The sequence below is a fragment of the Somniosus microcephalus genome, chromosome 10 (assembly GCF_052327205.1).
Source record: "Somniosus microcephalus isolate GS21.2 chromosome 10, FLI_Smic_1.0, whole genome shotgun sequence".
Lineage (NCBI taxonomy): Eukaryota > Metazoa > Chordata > Chondrichthyes > Squaliformes > Somniosidae > Somniosus > Somniosus microcephalus.
Window position 1 is genome coordinate 150,588,554 of NC_140996.1, and position 18,809 is coordinate 150,607,362.

The 18,809-nt window shown below is 46.5% G+C and overlaps 1 protein-coding gene across 6 annotated transcripts in view; it reads left to right on the plus strand.

Moving 5' to 3' along the window:
- Window positions 1-18,809, plus strand: part of LOC147111765 (transmembrane protein 182-like) — a 73,533-nt gene that overhangs the window by 50,856 nt on the left and 3,868 nt on the right. For 4 of the 6 annotated variants that reach the window (XM_085998967.1, XM_085998968.1, XM_085998970.1 and 1 more), the window contains 2 exons: window positions 7,279-7,374; window positions 13,800-13,937. The exons of 1 other annotated variant lie outside the window; for it this stretch is intronic. In XM_085998967.1, coding sequence (XP_085855093.1) covers window positions 7,279-7,374; window positions 13,800-13,937 — 234 coding nt within the window. The remainder of the gene's footprint in view (window positions 1-7,278; window positions 7,375-13,799; window positions 13,938-18,809) is intronic. One more of the 6 variants, XM_085998969.1, reaches the window with a different exon arrangement.

An 18,809-nucleotide genomic window follows, 5' to 3' on the forward strand; every position in this document is an offset into this window, starting at 1 on the left:
TCCACTTCCCTGCCCGCTCCCCATAACCCTTAGTTCCCTTATCAGCTAGGAAACTGTCTATCTCCGTTTTAAATTTATTTAATGTCGCAGCTTCCACAGCTCTCTGAGGTAGCAAATTCCATAGATTTACCACCCTCTGAGTGAAGAAGTTTCTCCTCATCTCAGTTTTGAAACGGCAGCCCCTTATTCTAAGATTATGCCCCCTAGTTCTAGTCTCACCCATCAGCGGAAACATCCTCCCCGCATCCACCCGATCAAGCCCCCTCACAATCTTATATGTTTCGATAAGATCGCCTCTCATTCTTCTGAATTCCAATGAGTAGAGGCCCAACCTACTCAACCTTTCCTCATAAGTCAACCCCCTCATCTCCGGAATCAACCGAGTGAACCTTCTCTGAACTGCCTCGAGAGCAAGTATATCTTTTCTTAAATATGGAAACCAAAACTGTACGCAATATTCCAGGTGTGGCCTCACCAGTACCCTGTATAACTGAAGCAAGACTTCCCTGCTTTTATACTCCATCCCCCTTGCAATAAAAGCCAAGATTCCATTGGCCTTCCTGATCACCTGCTGTACCTGCATACTAACCTTCTGTGTTTCATGCACCAGAACCCCCAGATCCCTTTGTACTGTAGCACTTTGCAGTTTCTCTCTATTTAGATAATAACTTGCTCTTTGATTTTTTCTGCCAAAGTGCATAACCTCACACTTTCCAACATTATATTCCATCTGCCAAATTTCTGCCCACTCACTTAGCCTGTTGATGTCCTTTTGCAGGTTTTTTATGTCCTCCTCACTCACTGCTTTCCTTCCCATCTTTGTATCGTCGGCAAACTTGGATATGTTGCACTTGGTCCCCTCCTCCAAATCGTTAATATAGATTGTAAAGAGTTGGGGTCCCAGCACTGACCTCTGCGGAACACCACTAGTTACTGATTGCCAACCCGAGAATGAACCATTTATCCCAACTCTCTGTTTTCTGTTAGATAGCCAATCTTCCAGCCATGCCAGTATATTACCCCCAATCCCGTGATTTTTTATCTTGTGCGGTAATCTTTTGTGTGGCACCTTGTCAAATGCCTTTTGGAAGTCCAAATACACCACATCCACTGGTTCCCCTTTATCCACCCTGTTTGTTACATCCTCAAAGAATTCGAGCAAATTTGTCAAACATGACTTCCCCTTCATAAAACCATGCTGACTCTGTGTGGTAAACCACTGTCATACCTGTCTGTGTCTGTATGTGTATTCCACTAGGTACAGGTCTGGACATGCCTCGGCTGACTCCTCCCACTATTCCAGGTATATAAGTGACTACCTCCCAGTCCCTTAGTATTCTGGACGGGTCGACCACTCGAGACAAGACCTTCATTCTTTAGTTAATAAAAGCCTGATTGTTACTCGCTCAACTTCAGTCTTTTGAGTAATTGATGGCGCATCACTCTGTCCAATTAAATTATGTTTATCCAAATGTCCTGTTACTGCTTCCTTAATAATGGGCTCCAACATTTTACCAACCACAGATGTTAGGCTAACTGGTCTATAGTTTCCAGCCTTTTGTCTACCTCCCTTTTTAAATAAGGGCGTTACATTAGCAGTTTTCCAATCTGCTGGGACCTTTCCTGAATCCAGGGAGTTTTGGAAAATTACCACCAATGCATCTGCAATCCCTACCGCTACTTCTCTCAAGACCCTAGGATGTAAGCCATCTGGTCCAGGAGATTTATCCGCCTTAAGTCCCATTATCTTACTGAGTACCATCTCCTTAGTGATTTTAATCATGTTTAGCTCCTCCCCCCCTATAGCCCTCTGTTTGTCCAGTGTTGGGATATTTTTAGTGTCCTCTACTGTAAAGACTGATACAAAATATTTGTTCAGCGTTTCTGCCATCTCCATGTTCCCCACCACTAATTTCCCGGTCTCGTCCTCTAAGGGACCAACATTCACTTTAGCCACCCTTTTTCTTTTTGTATAACTGTAGAAACTCTTGCTATCTGTTTTTATATTTTTTGCTAGTTTACTTTCATAATCTATCTTCCCTTTCTTAATTAATCTTTTAGTTATTCTTTGCTGGCTTTTAAATGCTTCCCAATCTTCTATCCTCCCACTAGATTTGGCTACTTTATATGCCCTTGTTTTCAGTCGGATACTATCCTTTATTACTTTACTTAGCCACGGATGGCTGTCTTTTCTTTTACGCCCCTTTTTCCTCAGTGGAATACATTTTTCTTGAAAGTTGTGAAATATCTCCTTGAATGTAGACCACTGCTCATGTACCGTCTTACACCTTAATCTATTTTCCCAGTCCACTTTAGTCAACTCTGCTCTCATACCTTCATAGTCTCCTTTATTTAAGCTTAGTACACTGGTTTGAGATCCAACTCTCTCACCCTCCAACTGAATTTGGAATTCAACCATGTTATGGTCACTCATTCCAAGGGGAACCTTTACTAGGACATTTTTTATTAATCCTGTCTCATTACACAGGACCAGATCTAAGATTGCCTGCCCCCTGGTTGGTTCAGTAACATACTGCACAAGGAACCCATCCCTAATGCACTCTATGAACTCTTCTTCAAGGCTGCCCTGCCCAATTTGATTTGTCGAGTCAATATGAAAGTTAAAATCTCGCATGATTATAGCTGTTCCCTTATTAAAAGCCCCAACTATTTCCTGAGTTATACTCCGACCAATAGAGTTGCAACTGTTAGGAGGCCTATAGACTATGCCCACTAGTGACTTTTTCCCCTTATTATTCCTTATCTCCACCCAAACCGTTTCACTATCCTGATCCTTTGACCCAATATCATTTCTCACTATTGCAGTGATTCCATCCTTTATTAACACAGCCACCCCACCTCCCTTTCCTTCCTGTCTGTCCTTCCTAATAGTCAAATACCCCTGGATGTTTAGTTCCCAGTTATGGTCACCCTGCAGCCATGTCTCCGTAATGGCCACCAGATCATACCCATGTGTAGTTATTTGTACCATCAACTCATCTATTTTGTTACGAATGCTGCGTGCATTCAGATAAAGAACTTTTAAATATGTTTTGTGACAATTTATTCCTGCTTTTACCCCTTTACTACTTTACCTTTATCTTTATATATTCTGTCCCTTCCTGACATGCTCTGGTTTTTAATTCCCCCACTGCTACCTTGCTCTATTGCCTTTTCCGCTGACATTTTTATTTTTCGCTCTCTTGCAACCTCCCCCCCCCACTAATTAGTTTAAAGCCCTCTCTACAGCCCTAGTTATTCGATTCGCCAGGATTCTAGTCCCAGCACTGGCCAAGTGAAGTCCGTCCCAATGGAACAGCTCTCTCCTGTCCCAGTACTGGTGCCAGTGTCCCAAGAAGCAAAACCCATTTCTCCCACACCAGCCTTTGAGCCACGCATTTAACTCTCTGATTTTATTTACCCTAGCCAAATTTGCACGTGGCTCAGGTCGTAATCCAGAGATTATTACCTTTGTGGTTCTGCTTTTTATTTTGGCCCCTAGCTGCTCATACTCCCTCAGCAGAACCTCTTTCCTTGTCCTATCTATGTCGTTGGTACCAACATGGACCACGACAACTGGATCCTCCCCCTCCCACTCCAAGATTCTCTCCAGCCCAGAGGAGATGTCCTTAACCCTGGCACCGGGCAGGCAACACAACCTTCGGGACTCTCGCTCTCGGCTGCAAAGAACCCTATCTATCCCCCTAATGATACTATCCCCTACCACTACAAAATTTCTTTTTACTCCCCCCACTTGAATGGCCCCTCGTTCCATGGTGCTGTGGCCAGGTTGCTCATCCTCCCTGCAGTCCCCGTTTCCGTCCTCACAGGGAGCAAGAGCCTCGAACCTGTTGGACAGGAGCAAGGGCTGCGGCTCCTCCAACACTACCTCCTGGATCCCCGTACCTGCCTCACTCATAGTCACACCCTCCTGTCCCTGACCACGGACTACATCTGAATTAGTAAATCTAATTGGTGTGACTACCTCCTGAAACACAGAGTCCAGGTAACTCTCCCCCTCCCTGATGTGTCGCAGTGTTTGAAGCTCGGACTCAAGCTCATCAACACAGAGCCAGAGTTCCTCGAACAGCCAACACTTACTGCAAATGTGATTACTGTGAACATCAATGGTGTCCACCAGCTCCCACATATTGCAGCAGTAACACATCACCTGCTCTCCCATTCTATGTAATTAATTAAATTTATTATTATTATTTTTAAATACCCTTTGCCCCGATTCTAGATGATGAATATTACCCGTTGTAGGGGCCCGCCTTGCCCGTTGTAGGGGCCCGCCTTGCCCGTTGTAGGGGCCCACCTTGCCCGTTGTAGGGGCCCGCCTTGCCCGTTGTAGGAGCCCGCCTCGCCCGTTGTAGGGGCCCGCCTCGCCCGTTGAACGAGCCCGCCTTGCCCGTTGTAGGAGCCCGCCTTGCCCGTTGTAGGAGCCCGCCTCGCCCGTTGTAGGAGCCCGCCTCGCCCGTTGTAGGAGCCCACCTCGCCCATTGTAGGAGCCCGCCTCGCCCGTTGAATGAGCCCGCCTCGCCCGTTGTAGGAGCCCGCCTCGCCCGTTGAACGAGCCCGCCTCGCCCGTTGTAGGGGCCCGCCTCGCCCGTTGAATGAGCCCGCCTCGCCGTTGAATGAACCCGCCTCGCCCGTTGTATGGGCCCGCCTCGCCCGTTGTAGGAGCCTGCCCCCCCTGTTGTAGTGGCCCGTCTCGCCCGTTGAACGAGCCCGCCTCACCCGTTGAACGAGCCCGCCTTGCCCGTTGTAGGGGCCCGCCTCGCCCGTTGAATGAGCCCGCCTCGCCGTTGAATGAACCCGCCTCGCCCGTTGTATGGGCCCGCCTCGCCCGTTGTAGGAGCCTGCCCCCCCTGTTGTAGTGGCCCGCCTCGCCCGTTGAACGAGCCCGCCTCACCCGTTGAACGAGCCCGCCTCGCCCGTTGTAGGGGCCCGCCCCGCCTCGCCCGTTGTAGGGGCCCGCCTCGCCCGTTGTAGGAGCCCGCCTCGCCCGTTGTAGGAGCCCGCCTCGCCCGTTCTAGGAGCCCGCCTCGCCCGTTGTCCGGGCCCGCCTCGCCCGTTGTAGGGGCCCGCCTCGCCCGTTGTAGGGGCCCGCCTCGCCCGTTGTAGGGGCCCGCTTCGCCCATTGAACGAGCCCGCCTCGCCCGTTGTAGGGGCCCGTTGTAGGTGCCCGCCTCGCCCGTTGTAGGAGCCCGCCTCGCCCGTTGAATGAGCCCACCTCGCCCGTTGAATGAGCCCGCCTCGCCCGTTGAATGAGCCCGCCTCGCCCGTTGAATGAGCCCGCCTCGCCCGTTGAATGAGCCCGCCTCGCCCGTTGAATGAGCCCGCCTCGCCCGTTGAATGAGCCCGCCTCGCCCGTTGAATGAGCCCGCCTCGCCCGTTGAATGAGCCCGCCTCGCCCGTTGAATGAGCCCGCCTCGCCCGTTGAATGAGCCCGCCTCGCCCGTTGAATGAGCCCGCCTCGCCCGTTGAATGAGCCCGCCTCGCCCGTTGTAGGAGCCCGCCTCGCCCGTTGTAGGAGCCCGCCCCCCCCTGTTGTAGGGGCCCGCCTCGCCCGTTGTAGGGGCCCGCCTCGCCCGTTGTAGGGGCCCGTTGTAGGAGCCCGCCTCGCCCGTTGTCCGGGCCCGCCTCGCCCGTTGTCCGAGCCCGCCTCGCCCGTTGAACGGTCCCCCCGAGCCAGTTGTATGAACGAGCCCGTTGAACGAGCCCGCCTCGCCCGTTGAACGAGCCCGCCTCGCCCGTTGTAGGAGCCCACCTCGCCCGTTGTACGAGCCCACCTCGCCCATTGAATGAGCCCGCCTCGCCCATTGAACGAGCCCGCCTCGCCCGTTGAACGAGCCCGCCTCGCCCGTTGAACGAGCCCGCCTCGCCCGTTGAACGAGCCCGCCTCGCCCATTGAACGAGCCCACCTCGCCCGTTGTACGAGCCCACCTCGCCCATTGAACGGTCCCCCTGAGCCCGTTGTATGAACGAGCCCGTTGAACGAGCCCGCCTCGCCCATTGTAGGAGCCCGCCTCGCCCGTTGTACGAGCCCGCCTCGCCCATTGAACGGTCCCCCCGAGCCCGTTGTATGAACGAGCCCGTTGAACGAGCCCGCCTCGCCCATTGTAGGAGCCCGCCTCGCCCGTTGTACGAGCCCGCCTCGCCCATTGAACGGTCCCCCTGAGCCCGTTGTATGAACGAGCCTGTTGAACGAGCCCGTTGAACGAGCCCGCCTCGCCCGTTGTAGGAGCCCGCCTCGCCCATTGAACGGTCCCCCCGAGCCCGTTGTATGAACGAGCCCGTTGAACAAGCCCGCCTCGCCCGTTGAACGAGCCCCCCTTGCCCGTTGTAGGAGCTCATGAGATTTCATAATTTTAGTTGTGTTTCCAGCAGATGGCGTTTGAAGTGCTGGGCGCACCATGGAGGCTGGTATGTCAGGCAGCAGCAGCCAGTGAAAGGCTGCTGTCTACCTATTGCACTGCTGCTGCCGGACACTTCGCTCTTGAAATGTCAATTGGGCCCGGAATGCAACTTGGGTGTGATTCAGGATGGAACCATGGTCTGCAGGGATTCTGCTCCATTTGCTCAGGCCAGCAGAATTCTAGTGGGGGTGAGACTGAATCTTCTGCCTATTCCTCCTCCCATATCCTCCCTGACTGGGGGTATAACCAGACTACATGGGGAATGCTGTACAGTATGCCCTCTTAAGGCCTCAATAGATCTCTTTCCAACTGAACTATTGGAAAGGTCCAAATTGCCTATTACACTGGGAGGTAGCTGGTAAAATTAGAATGAGGTTGGCCCAAAGGTTCTAGCCAAGCAATGTGTTAACAGCAAAACCTGCTGTTCCCGTCTCACACTCGGAACTGAAAAGCAGTGCTAAGAAATGTTATAAAGGTAATACTGACTGACTTCCCAGTATTCAAATATGGTTCATGTCTCAAGTTAAACTTGTAATGGTTACATCATAATTGTTGATACTTCAATGTGGTTATCAAAAATATGTGTATATTCAGTAAACAAAAAATATTGTGGTGGGGTAGATGTGACTGATCATGAAGCTGTAATGCCTGGTGCATCTAAGGGCTTGACATGAATATCGTAAGGAATTCAAAGAAAACCCAGTTTGTTCCCTCTTGTGATAGGTCAGGCTTTCCTAACCATTATAAGGCTATCATGTCAATTTCCAATTCAGTATTTTTTATTTGGTATTCTGTTAATGTCATGAATGCATTGTTTAGTTTAATGAGATATTAATGTCATACTTTCTCTGCTTAGTTAACCAGCCGCCTTTAAAATGCTGTGTACATGCCTATTATTCTCCCTATCCAAGCATCAATGGGATAACTACCTCTGAATTTGATTCTGCGCTAGGTAAGCACTTTTCGAGTTGCGTCCCCATTGTAATTACCCATTATCGGCGTTTGCTAACTCCAATTTTTGGCAGATGGAACTAAATTTCAGTTATTTGCACTGTATTTTTCTATTTACAAGATGAATATATAAAAGTAGCTTCAAATGTGAATTAAGTTGCCTATAATGCAACCTCTCTTAACAGTCTAATAAATGTAAGCGATTAATCATGTAGCCTAACATTTCCCCCCCTTGAAAGACAAAGACAAGTCTTGGCAGTTTCATTTTCTAACTTCTTGCTAAGGCTAACAGTGTATAGCCCATGGGGGCAAGATTAGGCTCTGTAGTGCCCATTTTTTGGGTGCTACGAGGCCTCTTAAACTACCAAAATGGCGTCTGCAATGCACATGCACACTTCCAACAGGAAGTGTGCCGACGTCATATTTATAATGGAGTTAGGTGCACGCATGTGCGCGCTAATGACCGCCAGCAGCATGCAGAGCAGGCAGATCACTATGTCAGTCAGTGTGTAATGCTGATTTAACACCAACGCTGCCATTTTGGAGTTCCATGCTCCAGCCTACACCCTGTCTTTCCTCCCACAACTGAACACACATTTAAAGGGGTCATCAACTACTTACAGGTTAGTTGCTGAATTGTTTCTTCTGGCTGTTGGAGAAATTATGCTTATGGAGAGAGTCACAGCACATAGGGAGGCCCCCTTCCCTTCCCATAGGCAGAAGAGACCTTCCCAGGAGCTCACCACAGCCTGATTGCACATTGCAAAGGAGGTCACAAGCAGGGATGTAGGTGCAGTGTCACAAACATTTCAATGATCTCAGTAGATCTTGAAATGTTACTAAAAAGCCACACTCAGCCTCATCCTACTATGCCTCTCATCACATCTCCATCACTCTGCCTTCCCTACCCTACTCCTGCACATCTTTACTCACACCAACTTACCTTGCACCTCCACCCATCCCTCTCTATCTACATTATCACATCCCCATCTCAATAGCCACCCCTCACCCTCAACCTAGTGCAATCATACCAACTAACAGCACACAAGGGTAGACACTTGGGTGTTTTATGCAATGTTCATGTAAAGTTTCTGTTAATGTGGTGTCAAGCATTGAAACCTTTATTTTCAACACTTTGTGTTCTTGGGCAGATTTGTGTGCACCTTTGGAAGTGGCTTAGTGTGTTGCAGTGAATGGTGAGACATAACGGTACCCCCTGCAATGGTGATGAGTGTGAAAGGAATAGCTTGGGCATTGTAGGGATGCTTTATGGTGTTGGTGTGAGGTGGTGCCAACCTGGCGCATCATGTGGCAGCCAAGGTGTACAGTGTCAAGTGAAGTAAATCTGGCCATGGTGAGGCCATCCCTGGTGTCCCGGGCAGCAGTGTGGTCGGGTGCTGATTCCCTGTGTCCTATGCAGCTTCAGTTGATTGCAGAGAAGGTTGGTGGTGTTGGTGATGCTGGTGTTTGGGCTGATCGTGGTGGGATTCTGAAGACCAAGGTGAGAGAGTTTCAATGGCACCCATGCTTATGCAATAGATGGCAGGTGAAATAACGATGACAGAAGTGATCTGTCAATGGTGGGTGAGGTATTGAGGTCAGACTGAATGAAGAGTTGTATAATGACTAGCAGCATCCTGAATCTGTAGTGGAAATGCAGTTTAGAGAAGCTAGTGGTTAAGGGAACATGTCTCAATCAGCTGGGAGCTTTGACTTGACATTTGAAGCTGTCAACTCATCATCTGATTCAATGGCCACTGACCTCCCGCCTCAGCTTCACAGACGAAGTCTAGGCACAGCGGGAAACCGGTGGATGACCTGTCAAATCCAAAAAGCTGGGGGAAAAAACATTGATAAGTGGCTGTAAACAAGCCACTAATGATTTTAATTGGCTCCCCCGCCGCTGCGTGTCGGGTCTGCTCAGCACTGATAGACTCGACATTTGGTAAAGACACATGGCGGGCGAGTTCACAGCAGAGACCCAACCCGCTGGGGAAAATAAACACTTTCCCACTCGACCCGTCACCGATCGCGTCTGCTGGCCCTCGCAAAATCCAGCCCTCTGTTTTCTGTCCCTTAACTAATCCTTAATCCATTAATATATTATCCCCAATCCTATGAGCCCTAATTTTTTGTAGTAATCTCTTGTGTGGCACCTTAATCGAATGCTTTTGGAAAATCCAAATGCACTACTTCCATTGGTTCCCCCTTATCTACCCTGCTAGTTACAACTTCAAATTACATTTGGTCCCCTCAAACCATTGATGTAGATTGTGAATAGTTGAGGCCCAAGTATCGATCTTTGTGGGACCCCACTAATTACAGCCTGCCTACCCAAAAATGACCCATTTATTCCTACTCTTTTTTTTCTGTCCATTGACCAATCCTCAATCCATGCTAGTATATTACCCCCAATCCCATGAGCCCTAATTTTGTTTAATAACCTCTTGTGTGGTACCTTATCGAATGCCTTCTGAAAATCCAAATACACCACATCCACTGGTTTCCCCCTCATCTGTTCTGCTAGTTACAACCTCAAAAAACTCTTATAGATTTGTCAAACACGATTTCCGTTTCATAAATCCATGTTGACTCTGCCCAATTATATTATAATTTTCTAAGTGCCCTGTTATCATGTCCCTAATAATAGATTCTAGCATTTTCCCTACTACTGCTGTCAGGCTAACTGGTCTATAGTTCCCTGTTTGCTCTCTCCCTCCTTTCTTGAATAGTAGGGTTACATTTGCTACTCTCTAATCCGCAGGGATCGTTCTAGAATCTAGGGAATTCTAGAAGATCAAAGCCAGTGCATCCACTATCTCTATAGACACCTCTTTTACAATCCTAGGATGTAGGCCATCAGGTCATGGGGATTTTTGGCTTTCAGTCCCATTAATTTCTCCAGTATTATTTCTTTACTAATACTAATTTCTTTCAGTTCCTCATTCTCACTGGACCCTTGGTTCTCCACTATTTCCGGAATGTTTTTTGCGTCTTCCATGAAGACAGATACAAAGTATTTGTTTAATTTCTCTGCCATTTCCTTATTCCCCATTATAATTTCTCCTGTCTCTGCCTGTAAGGGGTCTATGTTTTCTTTCGCTAGTCTCTTCCTTTTTACATACCTATAAGAGCTTTTACAATCTTTTTATGTCTCTTGCTAGATTACCCTCTTATTCTCTTTACTCTATCTTTATCAATTTCTTGGTCCTCCTTTGCAGAATTCTAAAATCCTCCCAATCCTCAGACTTACTACTCTTTTTGGCCTCTTCCTATAATCTAATACTATCTTTAACTTCTCTTGTTAGCCACGGTTGAACCAATTTTCCTATGGTGTTTTTATTCCTTAAGGAATAAGTGGCTTAAATATTCATTGCGAATTATTATTTCTTTAAATGCTTGCCATTGTTTAAGTACCATCATATCTTTTAATCTAGTTTCCCAATTTACCTTAGCCAACTCGCCCCTCATACCTACGTAGTTTGCTTTGTTTAGATTTAAGACCCTATTTTCGGATTTAACTAAGCCACTTTCAAACTCAATATAAAATTGTATCATATTATGGTCACTCTTCCCTAAAGGCCCCTTTACTACAAGGTTATTAATTAACCCTGTCTCATTGCACAATACTAGATCTAAAATAGCCTGTTTCCTATTTGGTTCCTTGACATACTGATCTAGAAAACTATCTTAAATGCATTCCATAAATACGTCCGACACACTATTACTGCAAATTTGTTTTTCCCAGCCTCTATGAAGATTAAAGCCCCCCATTAATACTGAATTACCCTTGTTACATGCACGTCTAATTTCCTGATTTATACTGTGCCCGATAATACAACTACTGGTCGGGGGCCTATCAACTACTTCCACCAGTGCTTTCTGCCCCTTGTTGTTTCTTAGCTCCGCCCAAAGTGATTTTACATCTTCATTTTTGGAGCTAAGATTCTTTCTCTCTACTGTCTTCATCCCATCCTTTATTAGCAGGGCTATCCCCCTCCTTTTTCATTTTGCTTTTCTCTTCTAAAAGTCAAGTATTCTGGAATATTTATTTCCCAACCTTAGCCAACTCGCCCCTCATACCTACGTAGTTTGCTTTGTTTAGATTTAAGACCCTATTTTCGGATTTAACTAAGCCACTTTCAAACTCAATATAAAATCTTCATCATGGCTATTAGATCAAACCCTTTTATTTCTATCTGTGCTATTAATTCATCTATTTTGTTGTGAATGCATCACGCATTCAGATATGCATGTGGCTCAGGTAACAATTCAGAGATTATTACCTGTGAGGTTCTGCATTTTAATTTGGACCCTAGCTCCTCAAACACACTCAGCAGAACCTCATTCCTAGTTCTAACATGTTATTGGTTCCTAAGTGGACCATGCCAACTGGATCCTCCCCCTCCCACTCCAAGTTCTTCTCCAACTGCAAGGAGCTATCCTTAACCCTGACATTGGGCAGGCAACACAACCTTTGGAACTCATGGTCATTGGTGGGTATGTCATCTTGGAGCCACTTCAACCCCAGTTAGACCCTCTTGTGTCCCCTCCCCCAAGGAGGATTGCCATTAGTCTTCACCAGCTGAACAGCATGTACTTGAACCTTCTCTTGAGTAGCAAGGTGAGCAGCAGAACTCACTAAAATGTGCAAAGGGATTGCCATGAGCCGACTAACCATAGCACGGATACAAACATTATAGCATCCAGTTACCAATATGAATCAACAATTAATACAAGACCACTTGCTTTCTTCAATCAATACCTTTCAGAAACCTTCATGAGCTGTGCAAGGCAATAATACGGCACTTAGCATCGAACACTGGTTAGCCCATTGTTCTCAATGGTGGGTAGGGCACACTAAATCCGCAAGCGAGTTTGCCAACAACATTCAAAAAAATCATTTTCAAAAAGGAACAGATACTTTCAGAACAGCCTGAAACAGATACTCGGGTCTGTTCCTTACAATTCTATCCAACATAGCTGAAGAGTTTCAGTTAAACAGATGAATCAACACCGGCACAACAGGCCAAATATCCTCCTTCCATAATTTTTAGGATTTTACATAATTGATGACATTAGATTGGGTGACAATGGCCAACTTTGCCTCACTCTCATTTTGAGAGGGGCAGGCTCAATGAGTCTTTAATCTTTAATCTATCTTTACATGAATCTGTGAGCAGGAATATACATCCTGGGCATAATCCAAGATTTGGCTGTGTACTTCCATGGCTTCTGGCTTCTTCAAGAGAGATGCATGAGGCCCTGTGCTTAAAATCAATGCAAGTCGGGTTCCCCTGAACCATAGTGTTCTGCAATTTTGTATAAAGCAACCAACAATCATATACAACCGTAATGTCTAAGATGCAGCCTGCATCCTGCTTTGATGTGGCACACAAAGCTCCTGCTGGTTCCCTTTTTTGTGCTTTATGCAAAGCTGATTTGAGCCTCTTCAAGCAGTTTAAAGTTCCTGGACATGAAGGACGAGAAAAGGATTTTGACCAATCGGGGAGCAGTCCTCCAGGTGCTTAGCGAGAGGACCAGAGGAGAAAAAGAAGAGAGAATCTGAGGAATGTAACAGAGGAGAGAGAGGATCACAAGAGAAGAAAGGGGGGGGAGAGAAAGAAAGAGGGAGGACCAGGAAAAAGAGGTAGAAGTTAGAGAAAGAATGAAAAGAGAGCAAATGAACCAAGCTTTGGGGACAGGGGTGATGGGGCAAAGGGGTGCAAAGGTGACTGGGGGAAAGGAGGGGAGAATGAGGGTGAATTGAGGATATTTTGCATGGTCTTGCTTGTGCATGTTTTTTATGTATGGAGCTCATATTTTTGCATAACCATTTGTGGTTGACTCACTGGTTTTGACACATGTATCTGGACCCAGCTCTAAAAGGTTGTACATCTCTGCCATACAGTATGATTTATGGCATGATCAGTGTTCCACCTCCGGCTTGCTGAAGCATATACCATAAGCAAGAATTCTAGTACTTCTATATTTGACTCTGCTATTTCTTTCTTTTAAATTGAGATGCCTTTTGAAATTAGAGTAGGCCTTTATGCAATATGCTGTGATATTCTTGTAAAAAATACAATAAAGCAAATACATAAAATCAACCACCCTATAATGTGCTTCTTGGTGTAACATTGTTTGTATGGCTCTCAAAGGGATTGTTGTGGAGAAGGGTCACTCTGAAAGACAAAAGATTGTTAAGTTTGGTTAAACTGCTGCACGTACTGGAAGAAAAATACAGAACTGATTGATGCATGAATCTGTATTTGTATTCGCTAGATGTTAACCTCTGCAAATTGCACTATCTCCAGCAGCAGTGTTGTTAGATTAGTCCCATCAGCACAGTCAGAATGAGAAACAATATTTACATATAAGGAACAATTGTTAAATGTGATCAATTTGTCCTCTTTGTTTTTCTAGTTTATCGTCATTGGTGGAGCGCACTGATGCTTCTGGCAGTAATATTTATAACAATTGGATTCATATTCATCACCTTTAAAGCATTTTGTGAGAATTATAGGAGGTATAAAGCAGTGGGAATAATATTTCTGCTGTCTGGTAAGTGAAAGCTTTTTAGGCCTGTGTTTTGCAGATTTTGGAACAGAAATAAAACAGTGAACTTTATCACTCATCAGCAATGAAGTCCAAAATAATGTAAATAGCAGCCCCTCAGAAAGTCACACTATCTGGTAAAGATTGCACAAGGATAGTAATGTGCATATGCATCCCTTTTTAAATAAAATGAATTATGACTATTTGGCGATTTTGGAATGATAGACTGGGTTAAGGAGAAGTAGCTTCTGGTGTCTGTTAGATTTCATTTTCAAATGGGAAAAATAGTGAATATTTAAAACATTTTGGGATAGATTTTCATCTGTACTGTCTGGGTGTTACATATTGGCTGGGCAGAGCACAAGAGGAAAATTATGCTGAGTGATTGAATGCCAATTACCGACCCTGTCTGATTTTCTTTCCTTTCATTTAAATGGAGAAAACATCTGCATCCTCCGGTTCCTCATCCCCATCATCTTCCTGCTCCACTTTTTCCTCCTCAAGAATCTTTAAGGCAACTCTCCTTTGCTGCATGCTCCGCAATCTTGCAATTCAAATGATTATAAATCTTGATGAGCAAAGGGTAAATTCAAAAGCAGTAAGAAAAATGTCAATGCTGTAGAGCAGAGTAGTGATCTGGGTAAAGATAAGCAGAGTGGGTCAGGAGGGACAGAAAGATTAATAAAGGTAATAGGGCATTAGTGACTAAAGTGAAATCAGGGAAAAATAGAAAAAAGTTAAAGCTAAAGGTACTATATCTGAATGCACAGAGCATTTGCAACAAAATAGATGAATTAATAGGCCAGATAGAAATAAATGGGTTTGATTTAATAACATTACAGAGACATGGCTGCAGAGTGACTAAGGTTAGGAACTAAGTTTTTTTTTATATTCGTTCATGGGATGTGAGAGTCGCTGGCAAGGCCAGCATTTATTGCCCATCCCTAGTTGCCATTGAGAAGATGGTGATGAGCCACCTTCTTGAACCGCTGCAGTCCGTGTGGCGAAGGTACTCCCACAGTGCTGTTAGGGAGGGAGTTCCAGGAATTTTGACTCGGCGACGATGAAGGAACGGCGATATACTTCCAAGTCAGGATGGTGTGACTTGGAGGGGAACTTGGAGGTTGTGGTGTTCCAATGCGCCTGCTGCCCTTGTCCTTCTAGGTGGTAGAGGTCGTGGGTTTGGGAGGTGCTGCCGAAGAAGCCTTGGCGAGTTGCTGCAATGCATCTTGTAGATGGTACACACTGTTGCCACGGTATGCCGGTGGTGGAGGGAGTGAATGTTTAAGGTGGAGAATGGGTTGCCAATCAAGCGGGCTGCTTTGTCTTGGATGGTGTCGAGCTTCTTGAGTGTTTTGGAGCGGCACTCATCCAGGCAAGTGGAGAGTATTCCATCACACTCCTGACTTGTACCTTGTAGATGGTGGAAAGGCTTTGGGGAGTCAGGAGGTGAGACACTCGCCGCAGAATACCCAGCCTCTGACCTGCTCTTGTGGCCACAGTATTTATGTGGCTGGTCCAGTTCCGTTTCTGGTCAATTGTGACCCCCAGGATATTGATGGTGGGGGATACGGCGAAGGTAATGATGTTGAATGTCAAGGGGCGGTGGTTAGATGCTCGCTTGTTGTAGATAATCATTGCCTGGCACCTGTGTGGCGCGAATGTTACCTGCCACTTATCAATCCAAACCTGAATGTCGTCCAGGTCTTGTTGCATGCGGGCATGGACTGCTTCATTATCTGAGGAGTTGTGAATGGCACTGAACACTGTACATACATCAGCGAACATCCCCATTTCTGACGTTATGATGGAAGGTAGGTCATTGATAAAGCAGCTGAAGATGGTTGGGCCTAGGACACTGCGCTGTGGAACTCCTGCAGTGATGTCCCAGGGCTGTGATGATTGACCTCGAACCACCACAACCTCTTTGTGCTAGGTATGACTCCAGCCAGTGGAGAATTCCCCCCCCCCCCCGATTCCCATTGACTTCAGTTTTACTGGGGCTCCTTGATGCCACACTCGGTCAAATGCTGCCTTGAGCAGTCACTCTCACCTCGCCTCTGGAATTCAGCTCTTTTGTCCATGTTTGGACCAAGGCTGTAATGAGGTCTGGAGCCGAGTGGTCCTTGCAGAACCCAAACTGGGCATCAGTGAGCTGGTTATTGGTGAGTAAGTGCTGCTTGATAGCACTGTCGACGACACCTTCCATCACTTTGCTGATGATTGAGAGTAGACTGATGGAGCGGTAATTGGCCGGATTGGATTTGTCCTGCTTTCTGTGGACAGGACATACCTGGGCAGTTTTCCACACTATCGGATAGATGCTAGTGTTGTAGCTGTGCTGGAACACCTTGGCTAGAAGCGCAGCTAGTTCTGGAGCACAAATCCTCAGCACGACAGTCGGGATTTTATCGGGGGCCAACAGGCTTTGCTGTTGCCAATGCACTAGGCTGTTTCTTGATATCACGTGGAATGAATCGAATTGGCTGAAGACTGGCTTCTGTGGTGGTGAGGACCTCCGGAGGAGGCCGATATGGATCATTCACTCAGCACTTCTGGCTGAAGATGGTTGCAAACGCTTCAGCCTTGTCTTTTGCACTCAAGTGCTGGGCTCCACCGTCATTGAAGATGGGGGTATTCATGGAGCCTCCTCCTCCCGTTAGTTGTTTAATGGTCCACCACCATTCACGACTGGATGTGGCAGGACTGCAGAGCTTTGATCTGATCCATTAGTTGTGGGTTCGCTTAACTCTGTCTATAGCATGCTGCTTCTGCTTTTTAGCATGCATGTAGTCCTGTGTTGCAGCTTCCCCAGGTAGGCACCACATTTTTAGGTACGCCTGGTGCTGCGCCTGGACTCTCTTATCTTCTACGCTCCTTATTGAACCTGGGTTGGTCTCCTGGCTTGATGGTAATGGTAGAGTGAGGGATATGCCGGGCCATGAGGTTACAGATTGTGGTTGAATACAATTCTGCTGCTGCTGATGGCCCACAGCGCCTCATGGACGCCCATTTTTGAGCTGCTAGATCTGGCCTGAATCTATCCCATTTAGCACACTGGTAGTGCCACACAACACGATGGAGGGTGTCCTCAGTGTGAAGACGGGACTTTGTCTCCACAATGACTGTGCGGTGGTCACTGCTACCAATGCTGTCATGGACAGATGCATCTGCGACAGGTAGATTGGTGAGGACAAGGTCAAGTAGGTTTTTCGCTTGTGTTGGTTCTCTCACCACCTGCCACCAGGATTCCAGAATATTTGACTTTTAGAAGAGACAGGCAGAATGGAAAAGGAGGAGGGGTAGCCCTGATAATAAAGGAGGGAATAAGACAATAAAGAGACAGGATCTTGGCTCAGAAAAAACAAAATGCCGAATCAGTTTGGGTGGAGCTAAGCAACAAGAAGGAGCAGAAAACACTAGTGGGAGTAGTCTATAGGCCCATAACAGTGGTTGTAGTGTCGGGCAGAGTATTAATCAGGAAATTAGAGAATCGTGTAACAAGGGTAATACAGTAATCATGGGGGACTTTAACTTTCACATATAGACTGGGCAAACCAAATTTGCAGAAATAGTGCAGAGGAAGAGTTCATGGAATGCATTCAAGATAGTTTTCTAGATCAGTATGTCAAGGAACCTATGAGGGAATTAGCTATAATAGATCGAGTACTGTGCAATGAGACAGGGTTCATTAGTAACCTTGTAGTAAAGGAGCTTCTGGGGAGCAGTGATCATAATATGATAGAATTTTATGTTGAGTTTGAGAGTGATTTGGTTAAGTCCGAAACTAGAGCCCTAAACCTGAACAAAGCAAACTACATAGGTCGAAACGAGAGTCCTACACCTGAACAAAGCAAACTACATAGGTTTGAGAGGCGAGTTGGCTAAGGTAGGTTGGGAAACTAGATTAAAAGATATGTTAGTGGAAAAGCAATGGCAAACATTTAAAGAAATAATTCATAATTCGCAATGAATATACATTCCCTTAAGGAATAAAAGCACTACAGGAAAAATGGTCAACTGTGGCTAACAAGAGAAATTAAAGATAGTATTAGATTGAAGGAAGAGGCTTATAATGTTGCAAAAAGTGAGAATTGGGAGGATTTTAGAATTCAGCAAAGGAGCTGGCTCGAGGGAGACGAATGGTCTACTCCTGCTCCTATTTCTTATGTTCTTATGATGCTTGATCTGGGCTGTACTGAAGGATTACTCCCGAGCTGTCCAGACAGCAGAATCATTGTTTGAAGATGCCAATTGGTTACTCAATCGGAACCCTTTTTGCTGAATGGCTCTCATTTTATCGGCATTTTGTCTGTGCCTGAATTCCTGATAGTAGTAATGAGTTTAGTTAGTGAGGGGATAGCCCATGTCCCCCAGCAACTAGAATGCCACCCGATGGTCTGGGTGGAACCGAGGGAGTATTGAGGACTGGTGCTGTATGAAAACATCACGACTGTTGCCAAGAAACCAGACACAGACCTGCATGACTCACTGCCTGTGGTCACAAACAAGTTGAACATTGAGCGAATAAACAGAACGGGTTCCTCATGGGGAGCTCGCGGGGCTACGTGTGTGTGCAGTGTATGATGCCTACACCTGCGGGAATCCAGCAATGCAGGCAAATCCCAGTGCTCACTCTTCCTTGGATCAGCCTCCATGGGGAAGCTAATGAACTGTTGTCGCCTCGCAAACAGTGCATCAGTGACCTGCACAACAAACTGACTGATGTTGCTGATGTCATCAAAAGCAGTTTGGAAGGAGCCAGAGTCATAAAAGTTTAGAGCCCTGGTGACCGAACAGGCCGTGCAGTGCACTATATACCCTGGTGATGGGCTCCAATTCTCACTACAGCAGGTGGCAGAGGTCAATGACTGTCTC